Consider the following 21827-nt stretch of genomic DNA (forward strand, 5'->3'; position numbering starts at 1 on the left):
CTCTGTCTCTGTCCCCCCACAGCTCCCCGGCTCTTCAGCGGCAAAAACGTCCACGTGCCCCTGCTGCTGGTGCTGGATCTGTACCCGGGAGCGGCGGGCGTGCAGCAGGTCAGGGCCGGGCGGGCCGGGGCCGCTGCCCCGCTCCGGCTGCGCTCCCGGGATGAGCGGGCGCGCAGCCCTTCCCGGATAAAAGCTCTTGTTCCGCTTGTTGATTTCTCCTTAACTTGCCCTGTGTCTCCTGGGCCGCTTCATGGAGTGCTCCGAGCTGTAGAAGGGCGCTGTCACCACTGGCATTTAAAGGGGACAAGCGTTCTAACTTACTGCAGACGCCACTGGCTGCGTCTCTGTTTTTACCGGCAGAAGGAGGCGGAATAGAAAATAAATATTAAGCCACGTGAATGCTGTGTAATGTAGGGTTCTAAATTACCAATAATGTTATCTAATATAATTTTGATGTGTCCATGTTGAATTTTGCCATGGTTTGACAAACTTCCAAAATGCACGATTTTATACTATGAATTCATATATATGTAGCTATATCCTTGGGACTTGTGGTAGCATAGTTTTTTAAAGTCAGGGGGAATATTTTAGCTAAGAGTAAGTTCTGCAATTTAAGGTTCTGCCTACCTTCTCCTGTAATTTAACATTGGCCCATTTGGACTAGGTGTGGTACTTCCACAATTTGATGTTGTACTTATGGTACAGTTGCCAGACTTGTCATACAAAACAGCTCCTTCCTGGCAGGCATATATTAAATATCTGACTATACTATGCATAGAGGATGTTTATAAGCTCCAGATTTCTGTCCAACTCACTTGCTTCTTTTTTTTTAATTATTAAGCAGTAGGAATATGAAGCAGCAGTTATTTTCAAGATAAAGCTCATTAGTTTATAAAATCTCTGCCCAGAAGTCTGAACTTGGAAATAAAACATCAATCATAACAAGAAGTAGGTGTGAAATGACAGCACAAGTCTCTCAGAATTGCATAAGGAAGATAGTGATTAACTTCAATTTTAACTCTCTTAAAATACTTCATTCTAATGCAGAATTTTAAAATTAATTTTAATATTCTATCTGCCTACATTTGCAGTCATACAGTGTTTCAGTTTAGAAGTTCTGGACCTCCTTTGCATTACTATGTTGTGTTGCAGTGGGAAATTCATAGCCAGTGCAAAGCTCAAATCCCATTCCTCATATAGTGTCTTGTACACCTCTCCTTTCACATTCAGTTCTGGTGTTTACAAACATTCACACTATGTAAGTAGAGATCTGTCTTATTGCTTCATTCACTGCTATTTGTTTGCAAACTTTGTGAATAAATTCTCACTTTACAGTGCTGGCAAAGTAATGAGGTCCTGATTTCAGTGCAGTCTCTTGGCACTTTTAATTTTTTTTAATTGACTTAAAAGTTAATCACCCTCCTTTTTACTTTTGGCATTATAAAAAAAATTACATAAGAGAATAAACACAGTCAGAGACATACCTGAAGTGAGAATTTTCTTCACCTCCCCTCCTTAACTGGTTAAAAGTATTGTGGGTTGCTGCTGTTCCACTAACTTGTGCAGAGTTAATTTGCCTAGTAGATCAATATAGCAGGTTCTGGCCCAAGTCAGACTGCAGGCATAAACCCTGCAAGCTCCTTCAGAAATATGAAGGTACTGGTGTAGAAAGCCAGTAGTTCCTGTATATATATGTTTATGAATATAATTTATTTATATTTCTATTTATTATAATATTTAAGTAAATAAGGTAGTTTTCTGCCATTTCTCTGGCAATGATTGGAGCAGCTTAGAAACTCTAGAGCAAAATAAGAGTGCACTTGAGTAAAGAGCAGTCAATAGAGCTTTATTGTCTGACATAGATGGTGGGATCTAATGTAATATAAATTGTGTACTAGAACAAAAAGGGTCAGATTTTAAAATAATGAGTTTCATTGCTGCTACCAACTGTTCTGTATATAGGGACCTGTTTAAATCTTTATAAGGACTTTTTTTTTTTTTTCCTTATTTCCCTTCCTTGTAACCTTTAGGATTTCTGGTTTTTAAAAGACCCTTGCTTTCTTACTTGAACTTCAAACAGCTAATAAGCTCTCTGTTACCTCAGGTTGTGATTTGAATATTGTAAGCTAGATAGAACACATATCAGCAGATCGAATGTTTCCATTGGTCTTCTCTGGATCCACAGTTCTGATAAATGTTTGTCAATACTTGGAGTCCTAACAATCCAAATAAAAATGTTCAATGGGAATATCAAATTCATCAGAAACAGTTAATACAGAAAGGAATTTTCTTAAGTAATTAACAAGTTTTCATCAGATATTAAATTTTATAAGAACAGTTAGGATGCTCTTATAAAGTGGGACTTCTAAAATAAAATGTTTTCTAAGGAATAAGCAGTTTATCAGTTGATAGTCACCTCTGCAATGTTTTTGAAATTTGTACCTAATTGACTGTCACCAATAAACTCTATTTTGCTTGGAATATGGAAAATTAGGGAATTATATATCCTCATCTTGAACTGATAGTTCCTAAAACTATTTATTGTACTTACATTTAGTTAGGACTCGGTTACATGGACCACCCTGAATGTCCATAGTCAGTGATTTGTAGTCTCATGCAGGGCAAGGCAGCTTGCTATCCAAGGAAAATAAGTGTATGGAAATTGGCTCATAGTCAAGCTCAATCTGCAGCCATTAAGGTTGTAATTGGTTTCAAATGTTTGTCTCTGCAAATCTGAGCTGAAATAGAAACAAAAGTACTGCAGATATGGGCTGTGCTCACACTGCAACCAAATATGTGAAAGACAAAAGTGGCATTCCAGTCCCCAGGGAGCTACATCACCTTTTGCACACTCTACAAAGCCATCAGGAAGGCTATCTAAATTAAAGTTTATGCTGTTCCTGTGGGTGACTCTACACTACCAGGCTTCTAATTCCATGTCTCTAGTCTTACTGATTGCAGGGTTAGGGATCATGCACTTTATATGAACTTTGCTGCTAAACTCTTTGGAGGTAGCCATTTACATTTCTGTTGTTGGCTGTCCCATCTTGACCTCTTTGCTTTGCATAACTCTTCTTTGAAAAAGTGATCCAGTTATGTATAGAGTCTTTGTGATATATTATTTTCTGCCTTGACTCTATTCTTAAAGCACAGAGACCTGCTTCCACCTTTTTATTTACTTACAGGCTCGAGGAAACTCACATGCCTTATTATAATTCCTGTCTGTAAAATCTGCTTCATCTTGACTTTTGACATTTCACAGTTCACTACTTGTCTTTCAATACAGAGGGATTTTCTTTCATCAGTCATTTCTTTCTACAAATTTTGCTTACTGCTTCCTCACTGCAGCCTATTCAGTCACATCAGCCTGTAAAAATTCATAGGAGAGCAGATTTCTCCAATACAGAAGATCAAAGAGGAGCTTTTTTAGCTTTTGTCATTGTTTACAGATATTTGAAAGTTAAAGAATTTGCATTTGATGGAATAGGTGGTTATTAAGAACAAATACATTTGGTTTAGTTGTCTTTCACTCCTTATGATCTCAAAACTTCTACTTCATTACATTTTGAAAGCACACGCTACTGAGGGTTGATGGGAAGAATATGAAATGTATGGTAATTGTTTATGTATCTCATTCCCATTTAAAACATTGAAGGCCTTTAAAAACCTATACTTCATCCTTACAATTTGCAATTAAATAGCAAGTTCTTATGCAAACGCACATTTTTCATTAAAATACACCTTCAATAGTGCAGGCATTTTCCCTGGCCAATGATAACATACTTTATCCTCAAGCAGTGTTGAAGCAGATTGAGAGTGTTGTGTTCCTGCAAGCAATGCAATCAGAATCATTAGCATATGTTTTACTTCCATCTTTTAACTTTCCATGCCATTTGTCTCGTCTTAATTAATTTTCCCTTACTGATTTAGCTAGGTAACAGAACAGCTGTCTTGCAAAATCCAAGGATATTCAAAGACAATGTAGAAGTTCTAAGCAAAATATCTATTCTAAAATAGCTGCATTTTTGTTTTACAGATGGGCTGGTCACTTCTTTGTAAATTAATAGAAATTTGTCCAAGTACTCTACAAAACATAGCTCCTAAGGATGTTGGGAAGGACTGGGAAGTACTGGGAGTTCACCAGTAAGTATTTTGCATACAAAGAGTCTGCCAGAAAGCTTGGTCATTTTGGCAGGATATATATATGCAATGAAATTACATAAAGTTATTACATCAGCTTTTTTGTGCATTTCTTCAACCTTCAGAATGTGGCACACACAAAGAGGGATTTTATCCATGTATTTAAATACCTGGTGCAGAAAATAAAGGAGATTGAGCCAGGCCTTTTTTAGTGGCACTCAGTGACAGAATGGGAAGCAAAGGGCCCGAATTGAAATACATAAAATTCCACTCACACATTAAAAAAATAAAAAAATCCTAAGTAAGCTTTCTGACAGAGGCAGTATTACCTCGATGTTCATGTGTTTTTTCCAAATGTGAGGAATGATGTCCACAAGCCTAAAGTAGTGTAAATCAAGAAGAGGAGGTTTGGTCACACCTGTCATTATTGTCTAAAGGTAAGTATTTACACTGATCTCCTCAACTACCTGTGAATTCAGTGGATACAATTACCTGCAGAAGGGATGGCTTTTTTCTATCTTTTTAGTAAATGGAGCAAATTGCGATTTGGACTCACTCATCTCTCATCCTTGAGCTGTCAAAGGAAACCTAAGCAAGTGTTTTCTGGATGTCTGTGGTTAGATGGGATGAACACCCACATAGGTTGGCTGAATTGTTGCCCAGTAGCACAAATGCTAATTGTAGATATAGGCATGATGCACATGGGGGTTGGTTTGGGAGCTTGGTTAGGTGTTCCCGCTCTTGGGCAGATTGCTGCTTTCAGGGCTGATAATGACTGCAGCGCTTAAAGCGCTTAAAGCGCTTAAAGCCTTATGATCCCGTGAATCTGCCTCCATAGTCCTTACCACACCCTTCTTAGGAAAGTTGCTGTTGAAAAATATCATGAAGATGCATTTCGATTTTGTGGGGGTTTGTTTATTTGTTTTATAGTGGCTAGAATACATGGTCAGTAGGGAATGAACTCCCCTGAAAGTGCTGGCAGTTTCTGTTGGAAAGCAAAAGTGATTTGGGTTGCTTTTCCTGGGCAAGAAATAACTCAGCTTGGCAAGAAATAACTGAGCTGAAGCTGCACTTGCTGGTTACAATTTCTTTGGTAGCTTAAAAGCTTCTTAGTTGACTGAAAGTTATCCTGAGAGCTGGAGATACTGCTGCTCATTCTCAGGTCCCAGAAAAAAAAATACTTTCTGGGACTGATCTTTCCTACAGCCTCTTCAGCACCACAAAGCATCCTTTTCAAATTCAAACTTCACTAAAGAGCTGATGATAGCATTGCTGTACATGATTCCTTCTCGGTAACATCATTTTAGCCAACTCTGTATCCCTGTCTGACCTGTTGACAGTTTTCCTTGCTGGGGAAAGGCTTAGTGGGGAAATAGGCCCAGGCATTTCTGTCAGTGCCAAAGGCAGAGCAAGCCAGCTAAATTATGTCTCATGTTCCTTGAGCATGGATTGTACTAGAATTGCTGTGAATCATCACCATAACAAATACATGCTGTTTACAGCAAGGCAGGAAACAGTTAAAATAGAAAAGGTCATTTTTTTCAGGAGATTCTCCCTTTTGTTTGTGTAACTATTTTGAGAGAATAGGAATATTAAACTAGAAAAAGCATTTTTTTTTGTCTCTCAGCTGTGAGAGACAAAACTTGACTACACTGCAGTTATGTTTTCAAATGGTGATATCAATGCTTCTAGAATTTTTGTTTTTCAAGAGGTGTTACAGATTTTTAGTCGCTATTTTACAGATAGTAATTTGAGTAAAGTATGTTGAAAATATCTACTGATTTTTAAGTGCCCAGGTTGATGCATGACCTGAATTTTGCAGTACTTGGCACTGTTTGGCTCTCTCTGTTTAACAAGTTAGAATAGACTTACAGAAAGTACTGGGTGTGCAACTGGCAGTCTAGGAAATATTTCTTTTTAGTGGTTTGTCCAGCATCATGTAAGTGCTTTAGGGCTGAAACAGGGTAGAGCTCATCAAGATGCTGTTCAAGTTCTTCAGCTGGGAAACTGCTGCTTCTCTTCCACCAAACCATTGGTTGTTGTTCAGTGTAACTGAGCTCTTGCTGCAAGCAGAACTGTGCTGTCCACACTATGTGGTGCTTCACAGACCAGTTCTCTGGAGGGTAACCACCTCCTAAACAATCCCACACAATTAGTTAATATAACTGACTAAAAATTAAAGTAAGTTGGATAAATTATACCTCAGTATTTTAATTAACTATGATCATACTTGAAATTCCAATATTACTTCATTGGTAACTTGAAAAAATATAAACTGAAATAATTATTTTTAATTATCTGAGAGCTTTTTAAGATTCTGCTGATTTCTGTAACTACTACTGTTTTCAAAGTAAATGTTTGATAAAAATTTGTATGTGTCAAAATTTCTTTAGCTATAACTCTTTTTTCCCTTTTCTTTGTCTTTAATTTTTAGGCAGATTCTTAAAATGCTTACAGTCCACAAAGGAAATATAAATCTTTCAGTAATAGGACTAAAAGCATTAAATCTTCTTCTCATGTCAGGTATTGTGTGCTTTACTTTCTTATTTCATCTAAGCCTTTAAAACATAGAGATGATACAAAGTGTGTGACTGTACATGGCAGACTGGATTTTTATCTCTGTTTTACTCTATGTTTTACTCTCTCTGTTTTACTCACTTGTCATTTGTACATGTATATAAACCAATAAGAGTGCTATTTTGAAACTTTTTTTACCAGGCAGGTATGAACTGTCTTTTGGTGGTAAAGTTTTAGAACATCAGTACTATTATAAAATGAAAATGCAACCTTAAGAGATAGCTTTGACATGGGTTATACAAAGCTGGATTTGAACTGTAAGAGTAAACTTTAAGGACAGTATTAAAGAGTTTTGGATTTTATGGTGTTTCAATGAAAATATTGAGAAATAATCAGTGCAACATGTAATCTCTTCTGCTCTTCAGACATAATTGCTTTCCTGCTCTTGGAAGAAGAGGTGGATGTCTTTTCCTTGGTATTTAATGCCATGCACACCTTCCCTAAAAATGAAGAGATCCAGCAGCATGGATGTAAAGCGTTACACAAACTTTTTGAGAAAGGTATTTTAAGTTGTAGTTTATGACATTAAAAAAATGTATTGATTGGGAGGGATGACAGATATTAATTCAAAGGCAATAAACAAATTTTTGCATTCCAAATTGGTTTGTGGATTATGTCTGTTCTTAAATGAGCTGGCACAAAACAGACTTTCCATGCAATATCACAAATTCTATAAATTAAAAGAATGAATATGACATCTTTTAAAAAATCAAAATGTCCCTTCATTTCTAACTCCAGGGTTAACTGAATAGATGGGATTTAACATTGGTCAGTAACTGAAATAAAGAATAGTGACATTTGATTTTAATTCTCAAAACCAGGATTGTGTATTTAAAACTGGTAAATTTTAGTAGTGTGAACAGTTCTAAAATCAAACAAAATGTTTATACCTTATAAAAATACTTTTATATATTTATACCTTAGAAAAATACATTTTAATCTGACAATGCTAAAAGGTGATCATATGTCCATACAATAGTCCCATTTATGCTGAAAACTGAAGTCATCCTGTATTGAATTTTTGCAGAAACCTCAGGAATTGTGCATTTTACAGCCAGAAGTCCCCTTGTTGTAGTCCCTTTGCTTTGAATTGAGTTTCTTGATTCAAAATAAATATTGGGAAATGCTATCACTCTGCTGTACTTTTTTGATTCAAAGGTAGTCTCCAGTTCTTCAGATTGGTTCTTTTTGGCACCATTCTATATTGCTTCTTTAAGTTTATCTCCCAAATAAGTGCTTGGAATTAACTTCTCTGTTCCTTTTCCTCTTCCTGTCCCTAAATACTTTTGCCCTGCTATATTTTTTCTTCAGTCTCCACAACAGTGTAAACTTCTTATGTTTTCTGGGCATGTTTTTTGTAAGTGCCAGATTTTCACAGATCTGGCTGCAGGTACAGACCTGCATACCTTCTTCTTGGTGGCAGCATCAATGTGACAAGTTCCTAGGATGCTCCTGCCTTGTTTTCTCTACCTGTGAGCCACCTTGTCAGTTTTTGTTATGTGAGTGTTTGCATAACCTTATCTTCAACCAGATTCAGAAAACAATTCTTCTTGTGAAATTTAAGAGGTGCTCTTTCTCATCCTGGGTCAGTTCCCTTATGTGCTTCATTGCACAGCCACACAGTTATGTCAGTGTGAATAACAGGGGCCAGGAAGGGAAAAACCTTAAGCCATTAAGGTAAGATATTATTAAAGTGTGGCTTTATGGGAAAAAAGTCCATTATTAAAAAAAAAAAAAAAAAAAAAAAAACAAAAAACCAAAAACACAAAGTATGCAAAATGGCATTCCCCATTCACTAATTTTTTTTTCACACTGTATGCTTAGCTTTCCCTCACTTATATACTGTCTTGTTTGAACTATGTGGAAATTTGGCTTGGATTAGCGTTCTGTGAAAAAGGCTAAAAGACTTCTAAAACACAGATTCACAAAGTAGCATTTGAAAGTCAGAACTCAATTACATAAAGTGTAAGCTAGAAAAGGTGCTTATAAAGTAGCTCAGTTTTTAGAGTTTATAAAATAGCTCAGTTTTTAGTTAAAAAAGCCATAATCATGGAAGATTATATGTGTAGAGAGTACTTTGCTTTCTGTGAAACAGAAAATAAATATAAGGAAAGTTGATAAAAACAGTTGTCTTTTCTCATGATGCACCAGGATAAGAATTATTTCCTCAAAACATACTGTATCTCTTGCCTTTCAATTTAGTTCCAGAAGAGCAGCTGACTGAATTTGTTGAAAGCAAAGATCATATGATCATACTGAAAGTATTTAAAGAGTTTCCAGAGAAAGAAGAGGTGATTCTTCCTGCACTTTATTCATTACATTCCTTAGCTGGTCCACGTAAGTATTAGAAGTTATTTTCAATTCCTTTTCTCCCACAGGGTGCATCAGCTGTTGCTTTCTCTAATTGTAAAAAGTAATCCTTGTGTGATTGCAAAAAATCATTGAGAACTGGCTGGGAATTGCCAGACAAATCACCTTCCTGTTTTCTTTGGGAAATACCCATTTTAAAAACTGGATATTTTTTGTATTTAACCATTAAAGCATAAATCTTTCCTAAATAACGGAAAAAAAATCTTTCTTCCTGTTGGAGTGAGTGGTAGCAAAGATGCTTATCACGGTTGTAGAGACTGAAGTTTCAAGACTTCAAGACTCTGCCCTGGCATCTTTTATTACTTGAAAAAATAAGATATATTTATTGACTAAATAAATCTTCAGTGAGTTCAGGTCACAGGTAAAGAATATTCTTGGCAAATTCTGTCACACAAAGGAAAATTGCCCATACAAATTCAGTGGCCAGGCCTGGGAGAAAAAAATCTGAGTTCAGACACTTGTTGTGGTCATTCAGTGGTGGCTGCAATGGCAAGCATTGGTAGCACTGTGGATGTGGTAGTCTTACAGTGTCCTCAGGTGTGCTGTAAGACTGGAAGAAAATGTCTTTTTTATCTCTTATCTTCCGGTAACAGCAGTCCCTGTTCTGTGCAAAATCAGATCCTGAGAAATGTGTTTGAGGATTTGTGTCAATTTGTTGACAGCAATCTGATCTTGTTAACACAGGGGCAGGTTTTGTCAGCTTCCTGCTGACAAATTTTGGGAAGCATAGAGCAGGGTTCTGCTCTCCATGTCTTTCATGAGGTGCATAATGTTGTACCTCCTGCAAATGTGTTTACTTACAAAGTCTTGCCTGTACATCCTGTCTGGCTCTATAGGAACTGTGCTGGCCCCATGAGCGCCCACTGAACAAGAACTAGACTGAAGTGTCCCACATTTCATCAGACTCCAAGCTATCTAGTTCCTGTTTCTCAAAATTATTGCTGTTCCAGTTTGTATTTTAAAAGTTTAGTATCCCTTGAGTCAGAAGTAATTTTACCTTAGCCCAGAAGTTACTGCTGTTTTCTAGGGAAGAGGATGCCAGATTTTAAATTCTTTTCAAAACAGTAAATAGCTATACAAAGTGTAACAAGAGAAGGCATGAGAAAGATGTGCTCTGAAGTAGGTATTTAATACTCTCATTTCTAATATGAAATATTGAAAATAGCCAGAGGAACAGAAACTACTCGCACATGAATGTTCAAAGCTGGTGTTCATACTCTTGGTTGGTGACATCCCTCAAGAACTCAACAAAATATATTCCTCTAGGGCCACCACAGAGAAGATAATTCAGTGTTAAGTACACACTATAACTTATCCAGTAACAAATGTCTCCCCATACCCTGAAGTTCAAGTCTGTTCTGAATGAGTACCTCGCTATGCCTTCTTTCATTAATTCATACTTAGACTTGGTTCTGGCTCATGTTGTAAGAAATTGTAGGATAAGGGTGAACAAGAGCTCTTTAATCTCAGTAGTATTTGTGGCATGAGAAAAGTGCTTTGCTGCTGACTGTCCTCCAGTGTGGAGTGGTGGATTACAGAGTGTTGCCCGTCTAAATGGCAGGCGCAGGGAACCAGCCAGGCTTGGGCTCTGTTTAGCAAGGAGGAACAGTCACCTCAAGAGGAAATTTACCTAACCCTAAACCAGCTGGGTTGAGTCACCATACAGAGTGCTCAGATCTCATCATCAATTGTTGAGAGAAACCTAGATGACCAAGTTTTGGTGGTTAAGGTTAAATGAGATCTGTTCCACCTCTTTTTCTCTAACTTGTTCTGGGATATGGTGACTTGCTGCAGATTGCCATTGCTTGGATCTTGCAGATTTCAACATGCAGTTCATCATGCTGTCTCTGTAGTGATCAATTTTGGAATTGTCTATTTTACTATATTCATAAGCATCACCTTTGAAATCATAACTTACTGTGAGGTGATGGAATACTGTTTTGTGGAATGTGTGTTTTCAGTTGAGAATGACATGATAAATGGCTGTCCTATTAAAGCATTGTGAAAGGTACATTCCTTCACTATCAAATAGAGTGCTTCAGAAATGCTTCAGAAATGAGCTTGCTTTTTCATCTGGTAGGTTGTCATTATTTAATATTTAGAGATGTATTATTTTAAAGATTTGCTGCTCTTTTAAAAAGGGTAATTATCTTTAATAATACAGTTATGAATATTTCTCTTATGTTGTATCCAGGGAAGCCAAGCTGTTGAAAGAACAATTAAGAAAATTTATAGACCTCAGCAGAGTACTGCTAGCACCCTTGGAGGCTGACAGGACTCCCTTTCATCCATTTGGGCCAGCATTTTGGCCAAGCTTTCTTGGGTTCATATTCTGTCTCATACCCTGAATAGAAATACTACAGGGATGCTTTCATACACTCTGTTTTAACTACCATGATGCTGTTTTGCCTGAAATTACTATATGTGGGATCACTCTGTCCTCAATTGGAATGGATACATTCTGTCTTGGTATGGGCTCACGTGATTGTCCTGTTGGTTTCTGTATCTGGCCTGAGTAATAAAAAGTAAACAGGGTGAGAGTGATCAAGCTCTGGCACAGTTTTCTTGGAGGAGCTGTGAAGTTTCTGTCCTTGGAAATACTCAGAAGCCATCTGGACAACCTGCTGTAGACAGCTCTGCTTGAACACGTGGGTTGGACACAGTGACCTTTTAGTTGTTCCTTCCAACATCAACCTTCTGTATTCTGTGAAATACAGGGTATGCAATGGCTGTCAAAATATTGCAGGAACATTGGATGAAAATTTCAGTACTCTCAGTACACAACAGGTGTACAGTAGAACTAATTTGTATTAAAACAATAAGTTCCTAACTTGTCCCCTAAAAAAGAAGGAAAACTCAGAAATTAATTATTAAATCAAATAAATTACTGCAGAATAAATTTTATGAGAAAATAAATTCTAAATTTTTTATTAATTTTATGTCCTTGAAATATTACTTAAATATTACTGTAAAATGTGTATTTGATCACAGTCATGCTAGAAACACCATTTACAAGACACACCCAATTTCCTCCATCTTGTCCCCTTTGAACCCCTAATCTAGAATCCTAAAATTTTACTTTTGCACACTTAATTATTACTTATATCAAACACTCAGAGCTTGTAATTCATCCTGTAAGATTGAAAACTCTTTTCCATGGACAGAGATCACAGACAGTGTCTCTCGGGGCTCTGTACAGGGGGGTTCCTGACCCCCTGCAGGGTCCCAGGCCTGCCAGGGCAGACAGAGGGAAGCCCTGGATTCCCACAGGAAGAAAATTCCTAGCAGTTGATTATAATTCCCTAGGTAAGAAAACATTGTTTTAATGAATAGTTTCCAAATGTTCATAGTAATTTATGACTTTTATAACCATATGAAGAAATAAGGCACCTTTCTTTCAAGATGCAAGGCAAAATCTCTAATATAGTCACAGTTATCTAAATAAATCTATTTAACTGAAGTCTGAATTAGAATCTAGTCAACTTATTTTTTTCCCTCTCTCTTAAGCAGTTTTTGTTTCTGTTTCTTCCTTTAGCCAGCAATGTTGAAGTGCTCATGTCGGGAAATGTTCGCTGCTACAATGTTATAGTGGAAATGATGAAGAGTTTCCCCAGTAGTGAAACAGTTCAGGAAGTGAGTTGCTGTTTGTTGCACAAGCTTACATTGGGTAAGTTCACAAAGTTGTTTATTATATAAAGTCAGCTTATTCTGACTGTGTAAGAGTCGAAGTTAACTGGGAGCATTTATAGGCATAAACTGCTATTCCAGTAAATCCTCAGGGTGGTGCATAGATCCTTGTGTTTAATGATGCAAAACCCTGGCCACAGTCAATATGGTGTCCTTATGTGTTAAATATAAATAACAATGAGCAGCTGCCATAGACTCAAGTTAGGGATAAGTAATCAGACAAAAAAGGGTGATAAGCACAACAGGAGAATGGGAAATCAGTAGGTCTGATGCTGTATAAACTTACTATAGAAAAGAAGAAAATTGCTTAGAGATTTCATTTTTTTGAAGTGCCAGTGGTGAATGTGTGAAAAACAACTGGTGCTACAGAATTAGTTGAAAAGTATTGTCTAAAACTCTAGCTTACCTCCTTGCAGTGCATTTATCTTCAGAGACCTGTGCTGCATTCCTGACAGCGATGATGCCTGTCTTGACCCCCCCTGTGCTGCAGCAGTGAATGAATCACTGGATTCTGGACTTGCCTTGACTTGAACAAAAATGCTTTACTTGTCTTGGCTAACATGGGCTGGTGTCACATCAAGAGAAATTATGTCAGTGGCAAAAAGTTGTGCCTCTTAGCAGCTCTGTTCTCACACTTGAAACTGTAATAAATCCATTTGAGCACTTGCCAAGAACCACGTAGTAGGAAGTTCAAATTAAAATAAATGTTTCTCCCCCTGCTGCATGCAAGCCAACTGTGAGCAGCTGCCTGAGCAGCCCTCATTCCATGGCTGGTTCTTATTAATCAAGAGTTAGACTTCCCAATTTTTGCAGGTGGTGTTCCGAAGGTACTGCAGATGCTGGTACCAGTGCATGACTCCCCACAATAAAGTCAGTGCTGTCCTTTCACCATCTGTTTCCACTTCTTCATGCAGATATGGTAGAAAATACAGATCAGACCTGAGTGCAACCCAGAGCAATTTTCCATTCCCCTTTAGAAAACCAGATAAGATTTTTAAGGAAATGTAGTGGCTGCTGAGGTGGTAATTGCAGGGGTTTTGGCAAGAGGTGATGCTAGCCTTGAACAGTTTGCTGTGCAAGGCTCACTGAAGATAGGCAGGGAAACCAAGCACTTGTGGGGAAACAGCAGCTTGGTTGACAGGCCTTGATCTTGCTGTAAGTGCAACCAGCCTGGTTTCAATCAGATGTTTGCCATGTGTTTATGCTGACCGACAGTGAATAGTGGCTGAAGAACAGTCACAAGATCCTTTTCTTCTTTGAGCCCTTCATCTTAATCACGAGCTACTGTAGTAGAGTTATGGAAGAGGTGTTCACAGCACCTTGCAGTTATGGGAACAGATGTGAAATTGTTAGGTGCTCCTGGAAATAGTCTGGAAGATTTTCATAAGTATAGCCAGTGTTGCTTCCCAGATTATTCTGATGAGTGCTGTCTTCCTAAAGCCATGTTAACTGGCAGTAAATGGTAAAGTTAGCATCTACTAGCTTCCAAAATCAGTGTCATGCATTCTTGCTAATCTGGTAATGGCTATCCTAGATTTGACTGTCTTTGGAATTTTAACTGGCTGATACCTGTTTGGCCAGCCCAAGTCCAACAGAATTCCTCATCACATAGCCTAGGTTTGTTAATTTCTTTAGGTAAGTAATGCATTCACACAAACATACCTTTTCCATTAAAATATGTAAAGAAACAGCAATGCTGATATAAGATGACCACACAACTGATCTTTCACATTACTACTCCGATTCTCATTTTTTCTTATCAAGATTTAAATGAAATTGAATTTCAAAATAGAAGCCATAGCTATCAAACCATATTTGACAAAGTGAGTGTTGGTCTGTTACTTTTTGCATAATACTTCCAAACAAGGAAGGTATTTGAATTTGCTTGCTTTTTGGAGAGTGCCTTATATTCAGCCTGTAATACAAAATACTGTACAACTTATAATAATTGTTATGCTTTAAATATATTTATTATCCAAAGGCTTTCTTCTGTTCCAGAAGGAATCTATTCTATATTTATTATGCTGGCCTTGATTTATTTAATAAGGAGGGCAAAACCAGAGAGTAAACTAGGGTTAAATTACTTGTGTCAGAGTATAAATCAAATCATTGCTTCCTGGCAGGAAGTTAGCAAGTGATACACCAATTGTATTTTTCTCATTTTGATGACAGTGTGTGTTTCATTTTGCATTAAACTTCTGCCTCTTGTAAAAAAAAATTAAAAGGCACACAAAGAATGTAGATCCCTTTTTTTTTTTTATCCTTAACCTCTTATTTCTAGAAATAAAATTTTGGTGTCAAGCCCTGTAGTAAGAAAAACAGCATTTGTTACAAAGTTTGTGCATTGTGTGCTGAGAAATTTATATTAAATGCATGTAAAGCTCTAGATATGTGTTTGTATTAATTTGATATCTTATCTGGTTTCAGGAAATTTTTTCAATATCCTTGTATTACATAAGGTTCCAGAAGTCATTGTGAAGGCTGTTACAACATATCCTGAAAATGCAACGTTACAAGCTGCAGCTCTCAGTTGCTTGGCTCTTCTAAGTGAGTAAATCTCTGTCTACTTGTTAACTTTTTCACTCTAGTAATTTCCTATAATAATTTCAAACTCCATTTCTATAACACAAAAGCCTCAGGCAGGACAATTTCAACAAAGTTGGATTTCCTACATGATTACAGTTTGCTGTTTCACTATGATAAGACTGTTCATATCATATGCCCAACATCTGCACCGTGTTCAGAGCTGGTAAGTTATGTTCACAGATCTGAACAGAGCAAGCTGCTTATTCATAGACAAATTTTGGATAATCCCTACGTAACATAACATCTCCAGTGATAAGAACACAGATTTGATGTTGTGTTTGCCAGGTATGACAGTACTCATATTGTGGCAGTTGATAGCAACACAAAACCAATGCTTGAGCTTGAGTTCTGAAATCAATTAAAAGATGTAAACTTTTCTTGAATACAGTTCAGTCATAAATTAGTTAGCTAGTGGGAAAAAAACTAAGAATCTAATCCTCTTTGTCCTTTAGTAATTGTTTAATATAAAAGTCAGTATAAATGCTGTTTAAGAGTCCCCAAAATAGCAAAGATTGGATATCAGTACACATTCCATTATGCCTCAGATATTATGCTCAGTGTTGGTATCTCTTTCTTTCCCTTAATTGCTGAAAATCACAGGTAGAAAATTATATATTTCAAATGCTGTTGCACTTTCTGGGCTATTTCGCTCTTAGCAACTGCAATTTGCATTTTGTTTTTTAATAGCTGTTGTTTCAAGGTGTAGATGGCTCTGTAATAAGTGGTTCCATGCAAATGATTCACAGTTATATTTTATGTCTGTGGTATTCTGTACATAAATACACAACAAAAAGAGGTACATGCAGGTCTTTTCAGAGCCAAAGCCTAGGCTGATCTGTAACTATGTGACCCGTTTACTACACTACACTTAAGTTTTTCACTCCTTTTATAACCTTGAAGACATTTTTCAAGTCTGTCTCAGAGTTTATATCAAAAGATATCTCCCTTCCCAGAAAAGGCTTATCTTCCCACTGTTTTTCACACATATTGCCAGTGTGAGTGCCTCCATGACTACAGAAAGGTTAAGACATAGGTGTTTTGGTTCACAGTAAGAATTTATTGTAAATATTTTATATTTCAAGCTGAAACAATATTCTTAAACCGAGACTTAGAGGAAAGAAAAGAAGAGGAGGAGGAAGAAAAGTTATGCTGGTTGGAAGCGTGTTACAGAGCATTAGAGCTGCACCGAAAAAATACAGATGTGCTGGTAAGAAATTATGGGTGATGGGAATATGGAAAGACTGTATTATGTATTGAATAAAATGTTTAGAAGCATACTTTTCTCATCCATATCCTCAGGCAAAAAAAGACCTTAATGTCTGACCTAGATTTAGAATAAATCTTACCTTTCCTGCCTTTCTATGTTCATCTAAGAGATTTTAGTTACTTCTTCGGATGAAATGTAGGTAGTTAGGATGAAGCTTGTACCTGAAGCTTTGACCATGCAAAGACTGTTGTTTACATACCTCTTTTGTATACAACAGCCAAACACAAGCCCGTCAGCAGAAGAATTAATCTTGGCCTAAAATAGATATCAAAATGTAAATCAAATAATGAGACTGTCACACATATTTGTAACTCGGGCCTATCTGAGCTATAAAGAATATTACAGTGTACATTTTGTTATATTTCTACATAAAGTGCCTTGTACCTCTTTTGTGAACTGAAAAGCAAACTATTTAAGTTTTTTCATATATTTTTATCTTGTAGAGGTATATTTTCTTAATCTTTTTGTCTTGGCTTATATTTAGGAGGCTGCGTGCTGGGCTTTGAAAAATCTGTTTCTGTATCAACGCAACCTTCATGAGAAGATTGGAGATGGTGATAATCAGTCAGTGTTGTCTTAACCCAGATTTTTGGAAATGAAAAAAAATGAGTGTCTGTTATTAAGCTATTTAATGTTTCACTTTTCAATTATTTTTAATATTGTAGTAGATTAAATGCATGATGATCAATCACACCTGGGAAAGTTTCTTCCAAAGTGTGCTAACCTTGACTCAGGAAAATCTGCTAGTGTTTTCATAAAGGGTCAGAACACAGCCTATTAGAGCTAACTTTTACAGTTCATAAGGATATTGTCTTCAGTTGCAATAGGGATAAAGAATGTAAGAACTGGGAAAACAGAGAAGATTAGAATACCTAGCATGTAAGGTGTGTAGAAAAGCAGTGCTCATTTTCCCACAAAACAGATGAAAAGGCATTGTAGAGGGGATGCTGCCTCATTAGGGAGAATTTACTGGACATGGATAAGACACAAAATTCCTTTTACTTAAACTATATCTCAGAGTTTCTTAAAATTTTAGTCATTCAGTTTTTGTAAGCCTGTTCATGGCTTCCATGGAAACATGGTTTCATGTTTCCTTTCTGGACCTCAGGTCCCTTGGAAATTCAGGTCCCTAGGAATTCAGTGAGACTCAGACTAGACAAAGTTGCATAGGTTAAAAAGGGTTTTCTGTCAGCTGTTGCTCTGGAAACATATTAGAAACCAAGAGCAATCACCTGAAATTGTAATTATGTAATACCTTTTTAAGAAACTGAACTTCAATTATGAAGTAATTGCTGTAATACAATCAATGTGCAGTGATTTGTTTCTCTCTGAAAGGTTTCCAATTGATAGAGAAGTGATGCTCTCCATGCTGATGCACTCCTCTTCAAAAGTGTTTCAGGCAGCTGCTAGTACCTTGGCAATTTTGTCACAACAAAATGGTAAGGGACTTTAATTAACTTTTCTTTCTCATTCAGCAGAAAGTTATTGCAAAAATATTAAAGGGAATTTAGTGTATTGTTGAATTAATGCAATACTCCCTGTGATTAAAATATTATGTTATTGTGATAAGTAGGAGGTTTATTCCTTGCTTTGAAAAAGTTACTGTTGGCTAGTATCAAAAAATATGAGGAAATAAAGAGCTCTCTGCCAGTTTATGTGTTGCAATTGCTACTTTTTGGAGTAGGAGACATGAAAAAAACTGTGCTCTCTTTGTATGCTTGTTTAAATATTTATCACATGCTTGAATTTCGTCAAGAGGAGCATTTGTTGAAAAATCACATGAATAAGGAACACAGCCCAATAAATACCACTTTCTTGCTTAACACAGTCCTGTTGACTTCACTGGATCAAATTGTGTAGAAACTTAAGCATGTGCATGACAGTTTTCAAGATTGCTTCACTCCTGATCATGTCCCTAACATGGTTTCCTAACTTTTTTCAATTTGGAGACCCCCTCAAAATTTTTCAGTGGAGATGTGGACCCCTGAGTAGAGTATTTTAGCCTACTGACAGTTGGCCTGCTTTTATTAGATAACTTTCACAGAATCCTTTGAAATGGTTATGGACCTCAAGGGATTTGCATACTTCACATGGAAAACCACTGGCTAGATAGGAAGAAAAATCCTAGCAGTTAATTACCATTCTATAGGTGAGAAAGCATTGTTTTATCACCAGTTTATTGAGCCATCCAAGTACATAAAACCTGAAAAGGTTTTATAATTATTTGTGAGATCAATATGTATCTATACTGAGAAATAGACCTCATAAATGTATGCATACTATTGTCATGTACCAGGTACTCTCATAGCATGTTCCTGACAATTGGGCCTCTGATTCCTTTTGGAAGTCTAAAGCAAGTTTTTCTTCTTTTTATTTTTAATTAGTATTCTTTTTGTTTTCCCCCTCAAGTAATGTGCTTACAGCAGAAATTATAGACATAAAGAAGCTCAGTAAAACCTTCTGGCATAATGCAGTATTGCTTGAACTAACCATCTGCAATGGATGTACTAAACTGGGAATAACAAGATTTGGTGGTAGTTACTATGATAATTTTAATATTGTTCTAATTTTTAGTAGTTACAGTTATAGCTAAAACTTGTGCTTGGATATTTGAATTTGCAAAAAGTGAATTAACAAAGTAAAGAGAATTAATAAATATAAGTTCATTTTTTAAGTTTAATTTTGGAAGTTATAAGGGTTTTTTTTAAGTTTTAAGCTCTAGCTTTACTACATGATCACAAAATGCAATTACAAGGGAAAGGTTTAAGAATGAACATTTCCGAAAATATAAGTGAGACAATACATTCTTCTTCCCATGTTAACATTACCTAAGTAAAAGTAGCAGATGTATAGAAACTTACTAGACAGTCGGAAATTACAAGGCATTTGATTAAGCTATGCAAACATAAGTCAGCTTCAGCTCAAATTATTTCCCATTTTAATTTATACTATAATGACTGTTTGATGAGGCAAAAACATTGAAAAAAAAAAGTTGGTTTTGAGAACTACAGAAAAAGAGATTTACTTATAGGATGCTTGCTCTTTTGTGTTTTAGTAAATATTAGGAAGACACTACTGGCTAAAGGCATACATATGAATGTTTTGGATATAATGAGGAAACATCCACATTCTCCTGAAGTGGTTGAAAGTGCCTGCAGGATTCTGAATCATGTTTTTGAAGGAAGGTAATAAAATTAGAAATGCATGTCCACTTTCATGGTGAAGAGTTTTGAGATTCTGTGCCAAGAGTGATTACATTTAAGTTGTTGACCGGTAGTGTCAGTGACCACAAACTGACAGCCCTGTTTAAGACATGGAATTTGGTAAGCCCTGTAGTCAAATGCCCAGGTGGGGAGTGTATGTAGGGAGCTGCATGTTCTTCCCTTCATGATTCTTGAGCAGTGAGATTCAAATAGACAATTACTGGGTAGTCTCCCCTTCTGTTAGGCACACTGAATTCCATTGAGAGATAAGAAATTTCCCACAAAATTACCTCTGATTATTAAAATACCATTTTGTTAATATTACTTTTTTGTTGGCTAGGATGCAATTGTTTACAGACTGAATTAATTGAATGGCATGAAAATAGTTTGCTATGATGAAGAAAAGTACCACAGTTTAATTTATGTTTTAGATTTACAATGTTCCAAAGGGTTATCATACAGTGTTAGTTAAGGAAAAATACATGTGAAATTTGGAAATGCATTATTTTTATTTATTTTATAAACAATATTTTCAGTTTCCCTCATCTGGATGTAATGACAGTAGCAGTATCAGAAGTTGTAAAAGCCATGAGGAAACATGAAAAATCACTCTCTGTACAACTGGAAGCACTTCGAGTCCTTTTACACTTCATGATACCCAGTAAGTCATCCAAAAGCATACACCAAATCGGAGAATAGAATCAGATAGCTGGGTTTTAGTCTTTCTTATTTAATGAGACAGTCTTTAATGGGCAAAAAATTATTGCAGTTCTGTACATAGCAGAGAACAGCCATAAGTCTTTAGCAACATACAAGATGGGAGAAAATATTTGAGGTATTGAAGGTAACAGACCAAAATTATCACTGCTGATTTCCTCTTGATTTCAGCAGTGAAGAGTTAGCCCCATTCCTTCTAAGGAATTTATGGAGAGAGTATTGAGCTATCAGTGTCATTGTGGTTTGCATCATCAAGACCTTTAATTGAGAGCAAACCATGATAATGACATGAACATTGTTGTACCACAAAATGCAATTGTTTTGATAGTGCCTCTATCAAACATAAGGAACATAAAAACTGGACAGTGATCTATTAAAGATATAAAATATGTACATATTTTCTATCAAAATGGAGAAATCAAACTGACTTGTTTAGTTAGCAGTTCCTTTAAAAAAAAACCAAACCTCTTTATCAGCAATCCAGAGGGTGAAAAAATGCTCTTCACTAATTTTATGGCTTTAGAATTTTGGAAAAGTTTTAACTCTTTTTGTCAGTGTACTGCTATAAATCTTGCGTTTTTCCTCTGATATTGAGTGTAGGAGTACAGATTTTTTTTTCAGAGCAACTTTTTGCAAGTATCTCTCAGCAGTATGAGCTGAACATTTACAAAACTAATAACTCTGAAAATAGTAACCTGGTTTATATGCAGACTGATTGCAGGTTTTCTGTTTCCTTCTATTGTTTGAGTTCTAATCCTAATACTTTCCTCTTTATCAATGAAGAGCAAGATTTAGATTTTATATATGTGTTCTAACATGGGGGCGAGCTGCTTTGCTTGCCAGTATCCTGGAAGTGAGGCCCTTCTAAAGTGTAATCAAACACAGAATGCACCAACTGGATGCAGGAACTTGTAGGTTAATTAGGGAATAAAAAATTAATTCATGGGAAAAATAATAATCACAATAAATATGAATGCTGAAGTGACTTTGAAAGGATCTCTGGGTACTATCTGTAGTGTCACTTGACTGCAAGTGCCAAATGCTACAAGAAGGGTAAATCTGAAAGACCTTTTTTTTGTATATGCTGATACTCCACTTAATGTCATCTGTGTGTAAAATTTGTCGTATGATGTGCTGCCAAGTGAGCAAGAACAAATAGTTTATAGCTTCTCTATAGTGTCACCTTACCAGAAGGAAGAGGCATTCTGAAGTAGGTGTCAGGAAATTCCATAGCTCAAAAAAGTAATATATTGCAATGTACCTTAGAACAGATTCTTTGG

The 21827-nt window shown here is 36.4% G+C and overlaps 1 protein-coding gene across 7 annotated transcripts in view; it reads left to right on the forward strand.

Annotated features, from left to right (window-relative positions):
• The window catches only part of LRRK2 (leucine rich repeat kinase 2), a 63183-nt gene that overhangs the window by 383 nt on the left and 40973 nt on the right, over window positions 1–21827 (forward strand). For 4 of the 7 annotated variants that reach the window (XM_021539111.4, XM_085570062.1, XM_021539110.4 and 1 more), the window contains exons 2-13: window positions 23–108; window positions 4037–4143; window positions 6575–6663; window positions 7083–7217; window positions 8920–9054; window positions 12623–12754; window positions 15202–15321; window positions 16443–16567; window positions 17112–17191; window positions 17963–18066; window positions 19683–19812; window positions 20367–20491. In XM_021539111.4, coding sequence (XP_021394786.2) covers window positions 23–108; window positions 4037–4143; window positions 6575–6663; window positions 7083–7217; window positions 8920–9054; window positions 12623–12754; window positions 15202–15321; window positions 16443–16567; window positions 17112–17191; window positions 17963–18066; window positions 19683–19812; window positions 20367–20491 — 1368 coding nt within the window. Of the gene's footprint in view, window positions 1–22; window positions 109–4036; window positions 4144–6574; window positions 6664–7082; window positions 7218–8919; window positions 9055–12622; window positions 12755–15201; window positions 15322–16442; window positions 16568–17111; window positions 17192–17962; window positions 18067–19682; window positions 19813–20366; window positions 20492–21827 lie in introns of those variants that run through there. The other 3 variants (XM_021539114.4, XM_021539115.4, XM_085570064.1) reach the window with 3 other exon arrangements.

This window comes from Lonchura striata, chromosome 1A (assembly GCF_050655825.1).
Source record: "Lonchura striata isolate lonStrDom1 chromosome 1A, ASM5065582v1, whole genome shotgun sequence".
NCBI classification, from domain to species: Eukaryota; Metazoa; Chordata; class Aves; order Passeriformes; family Estrildidae; genus Lonchura; species Lonchura striata.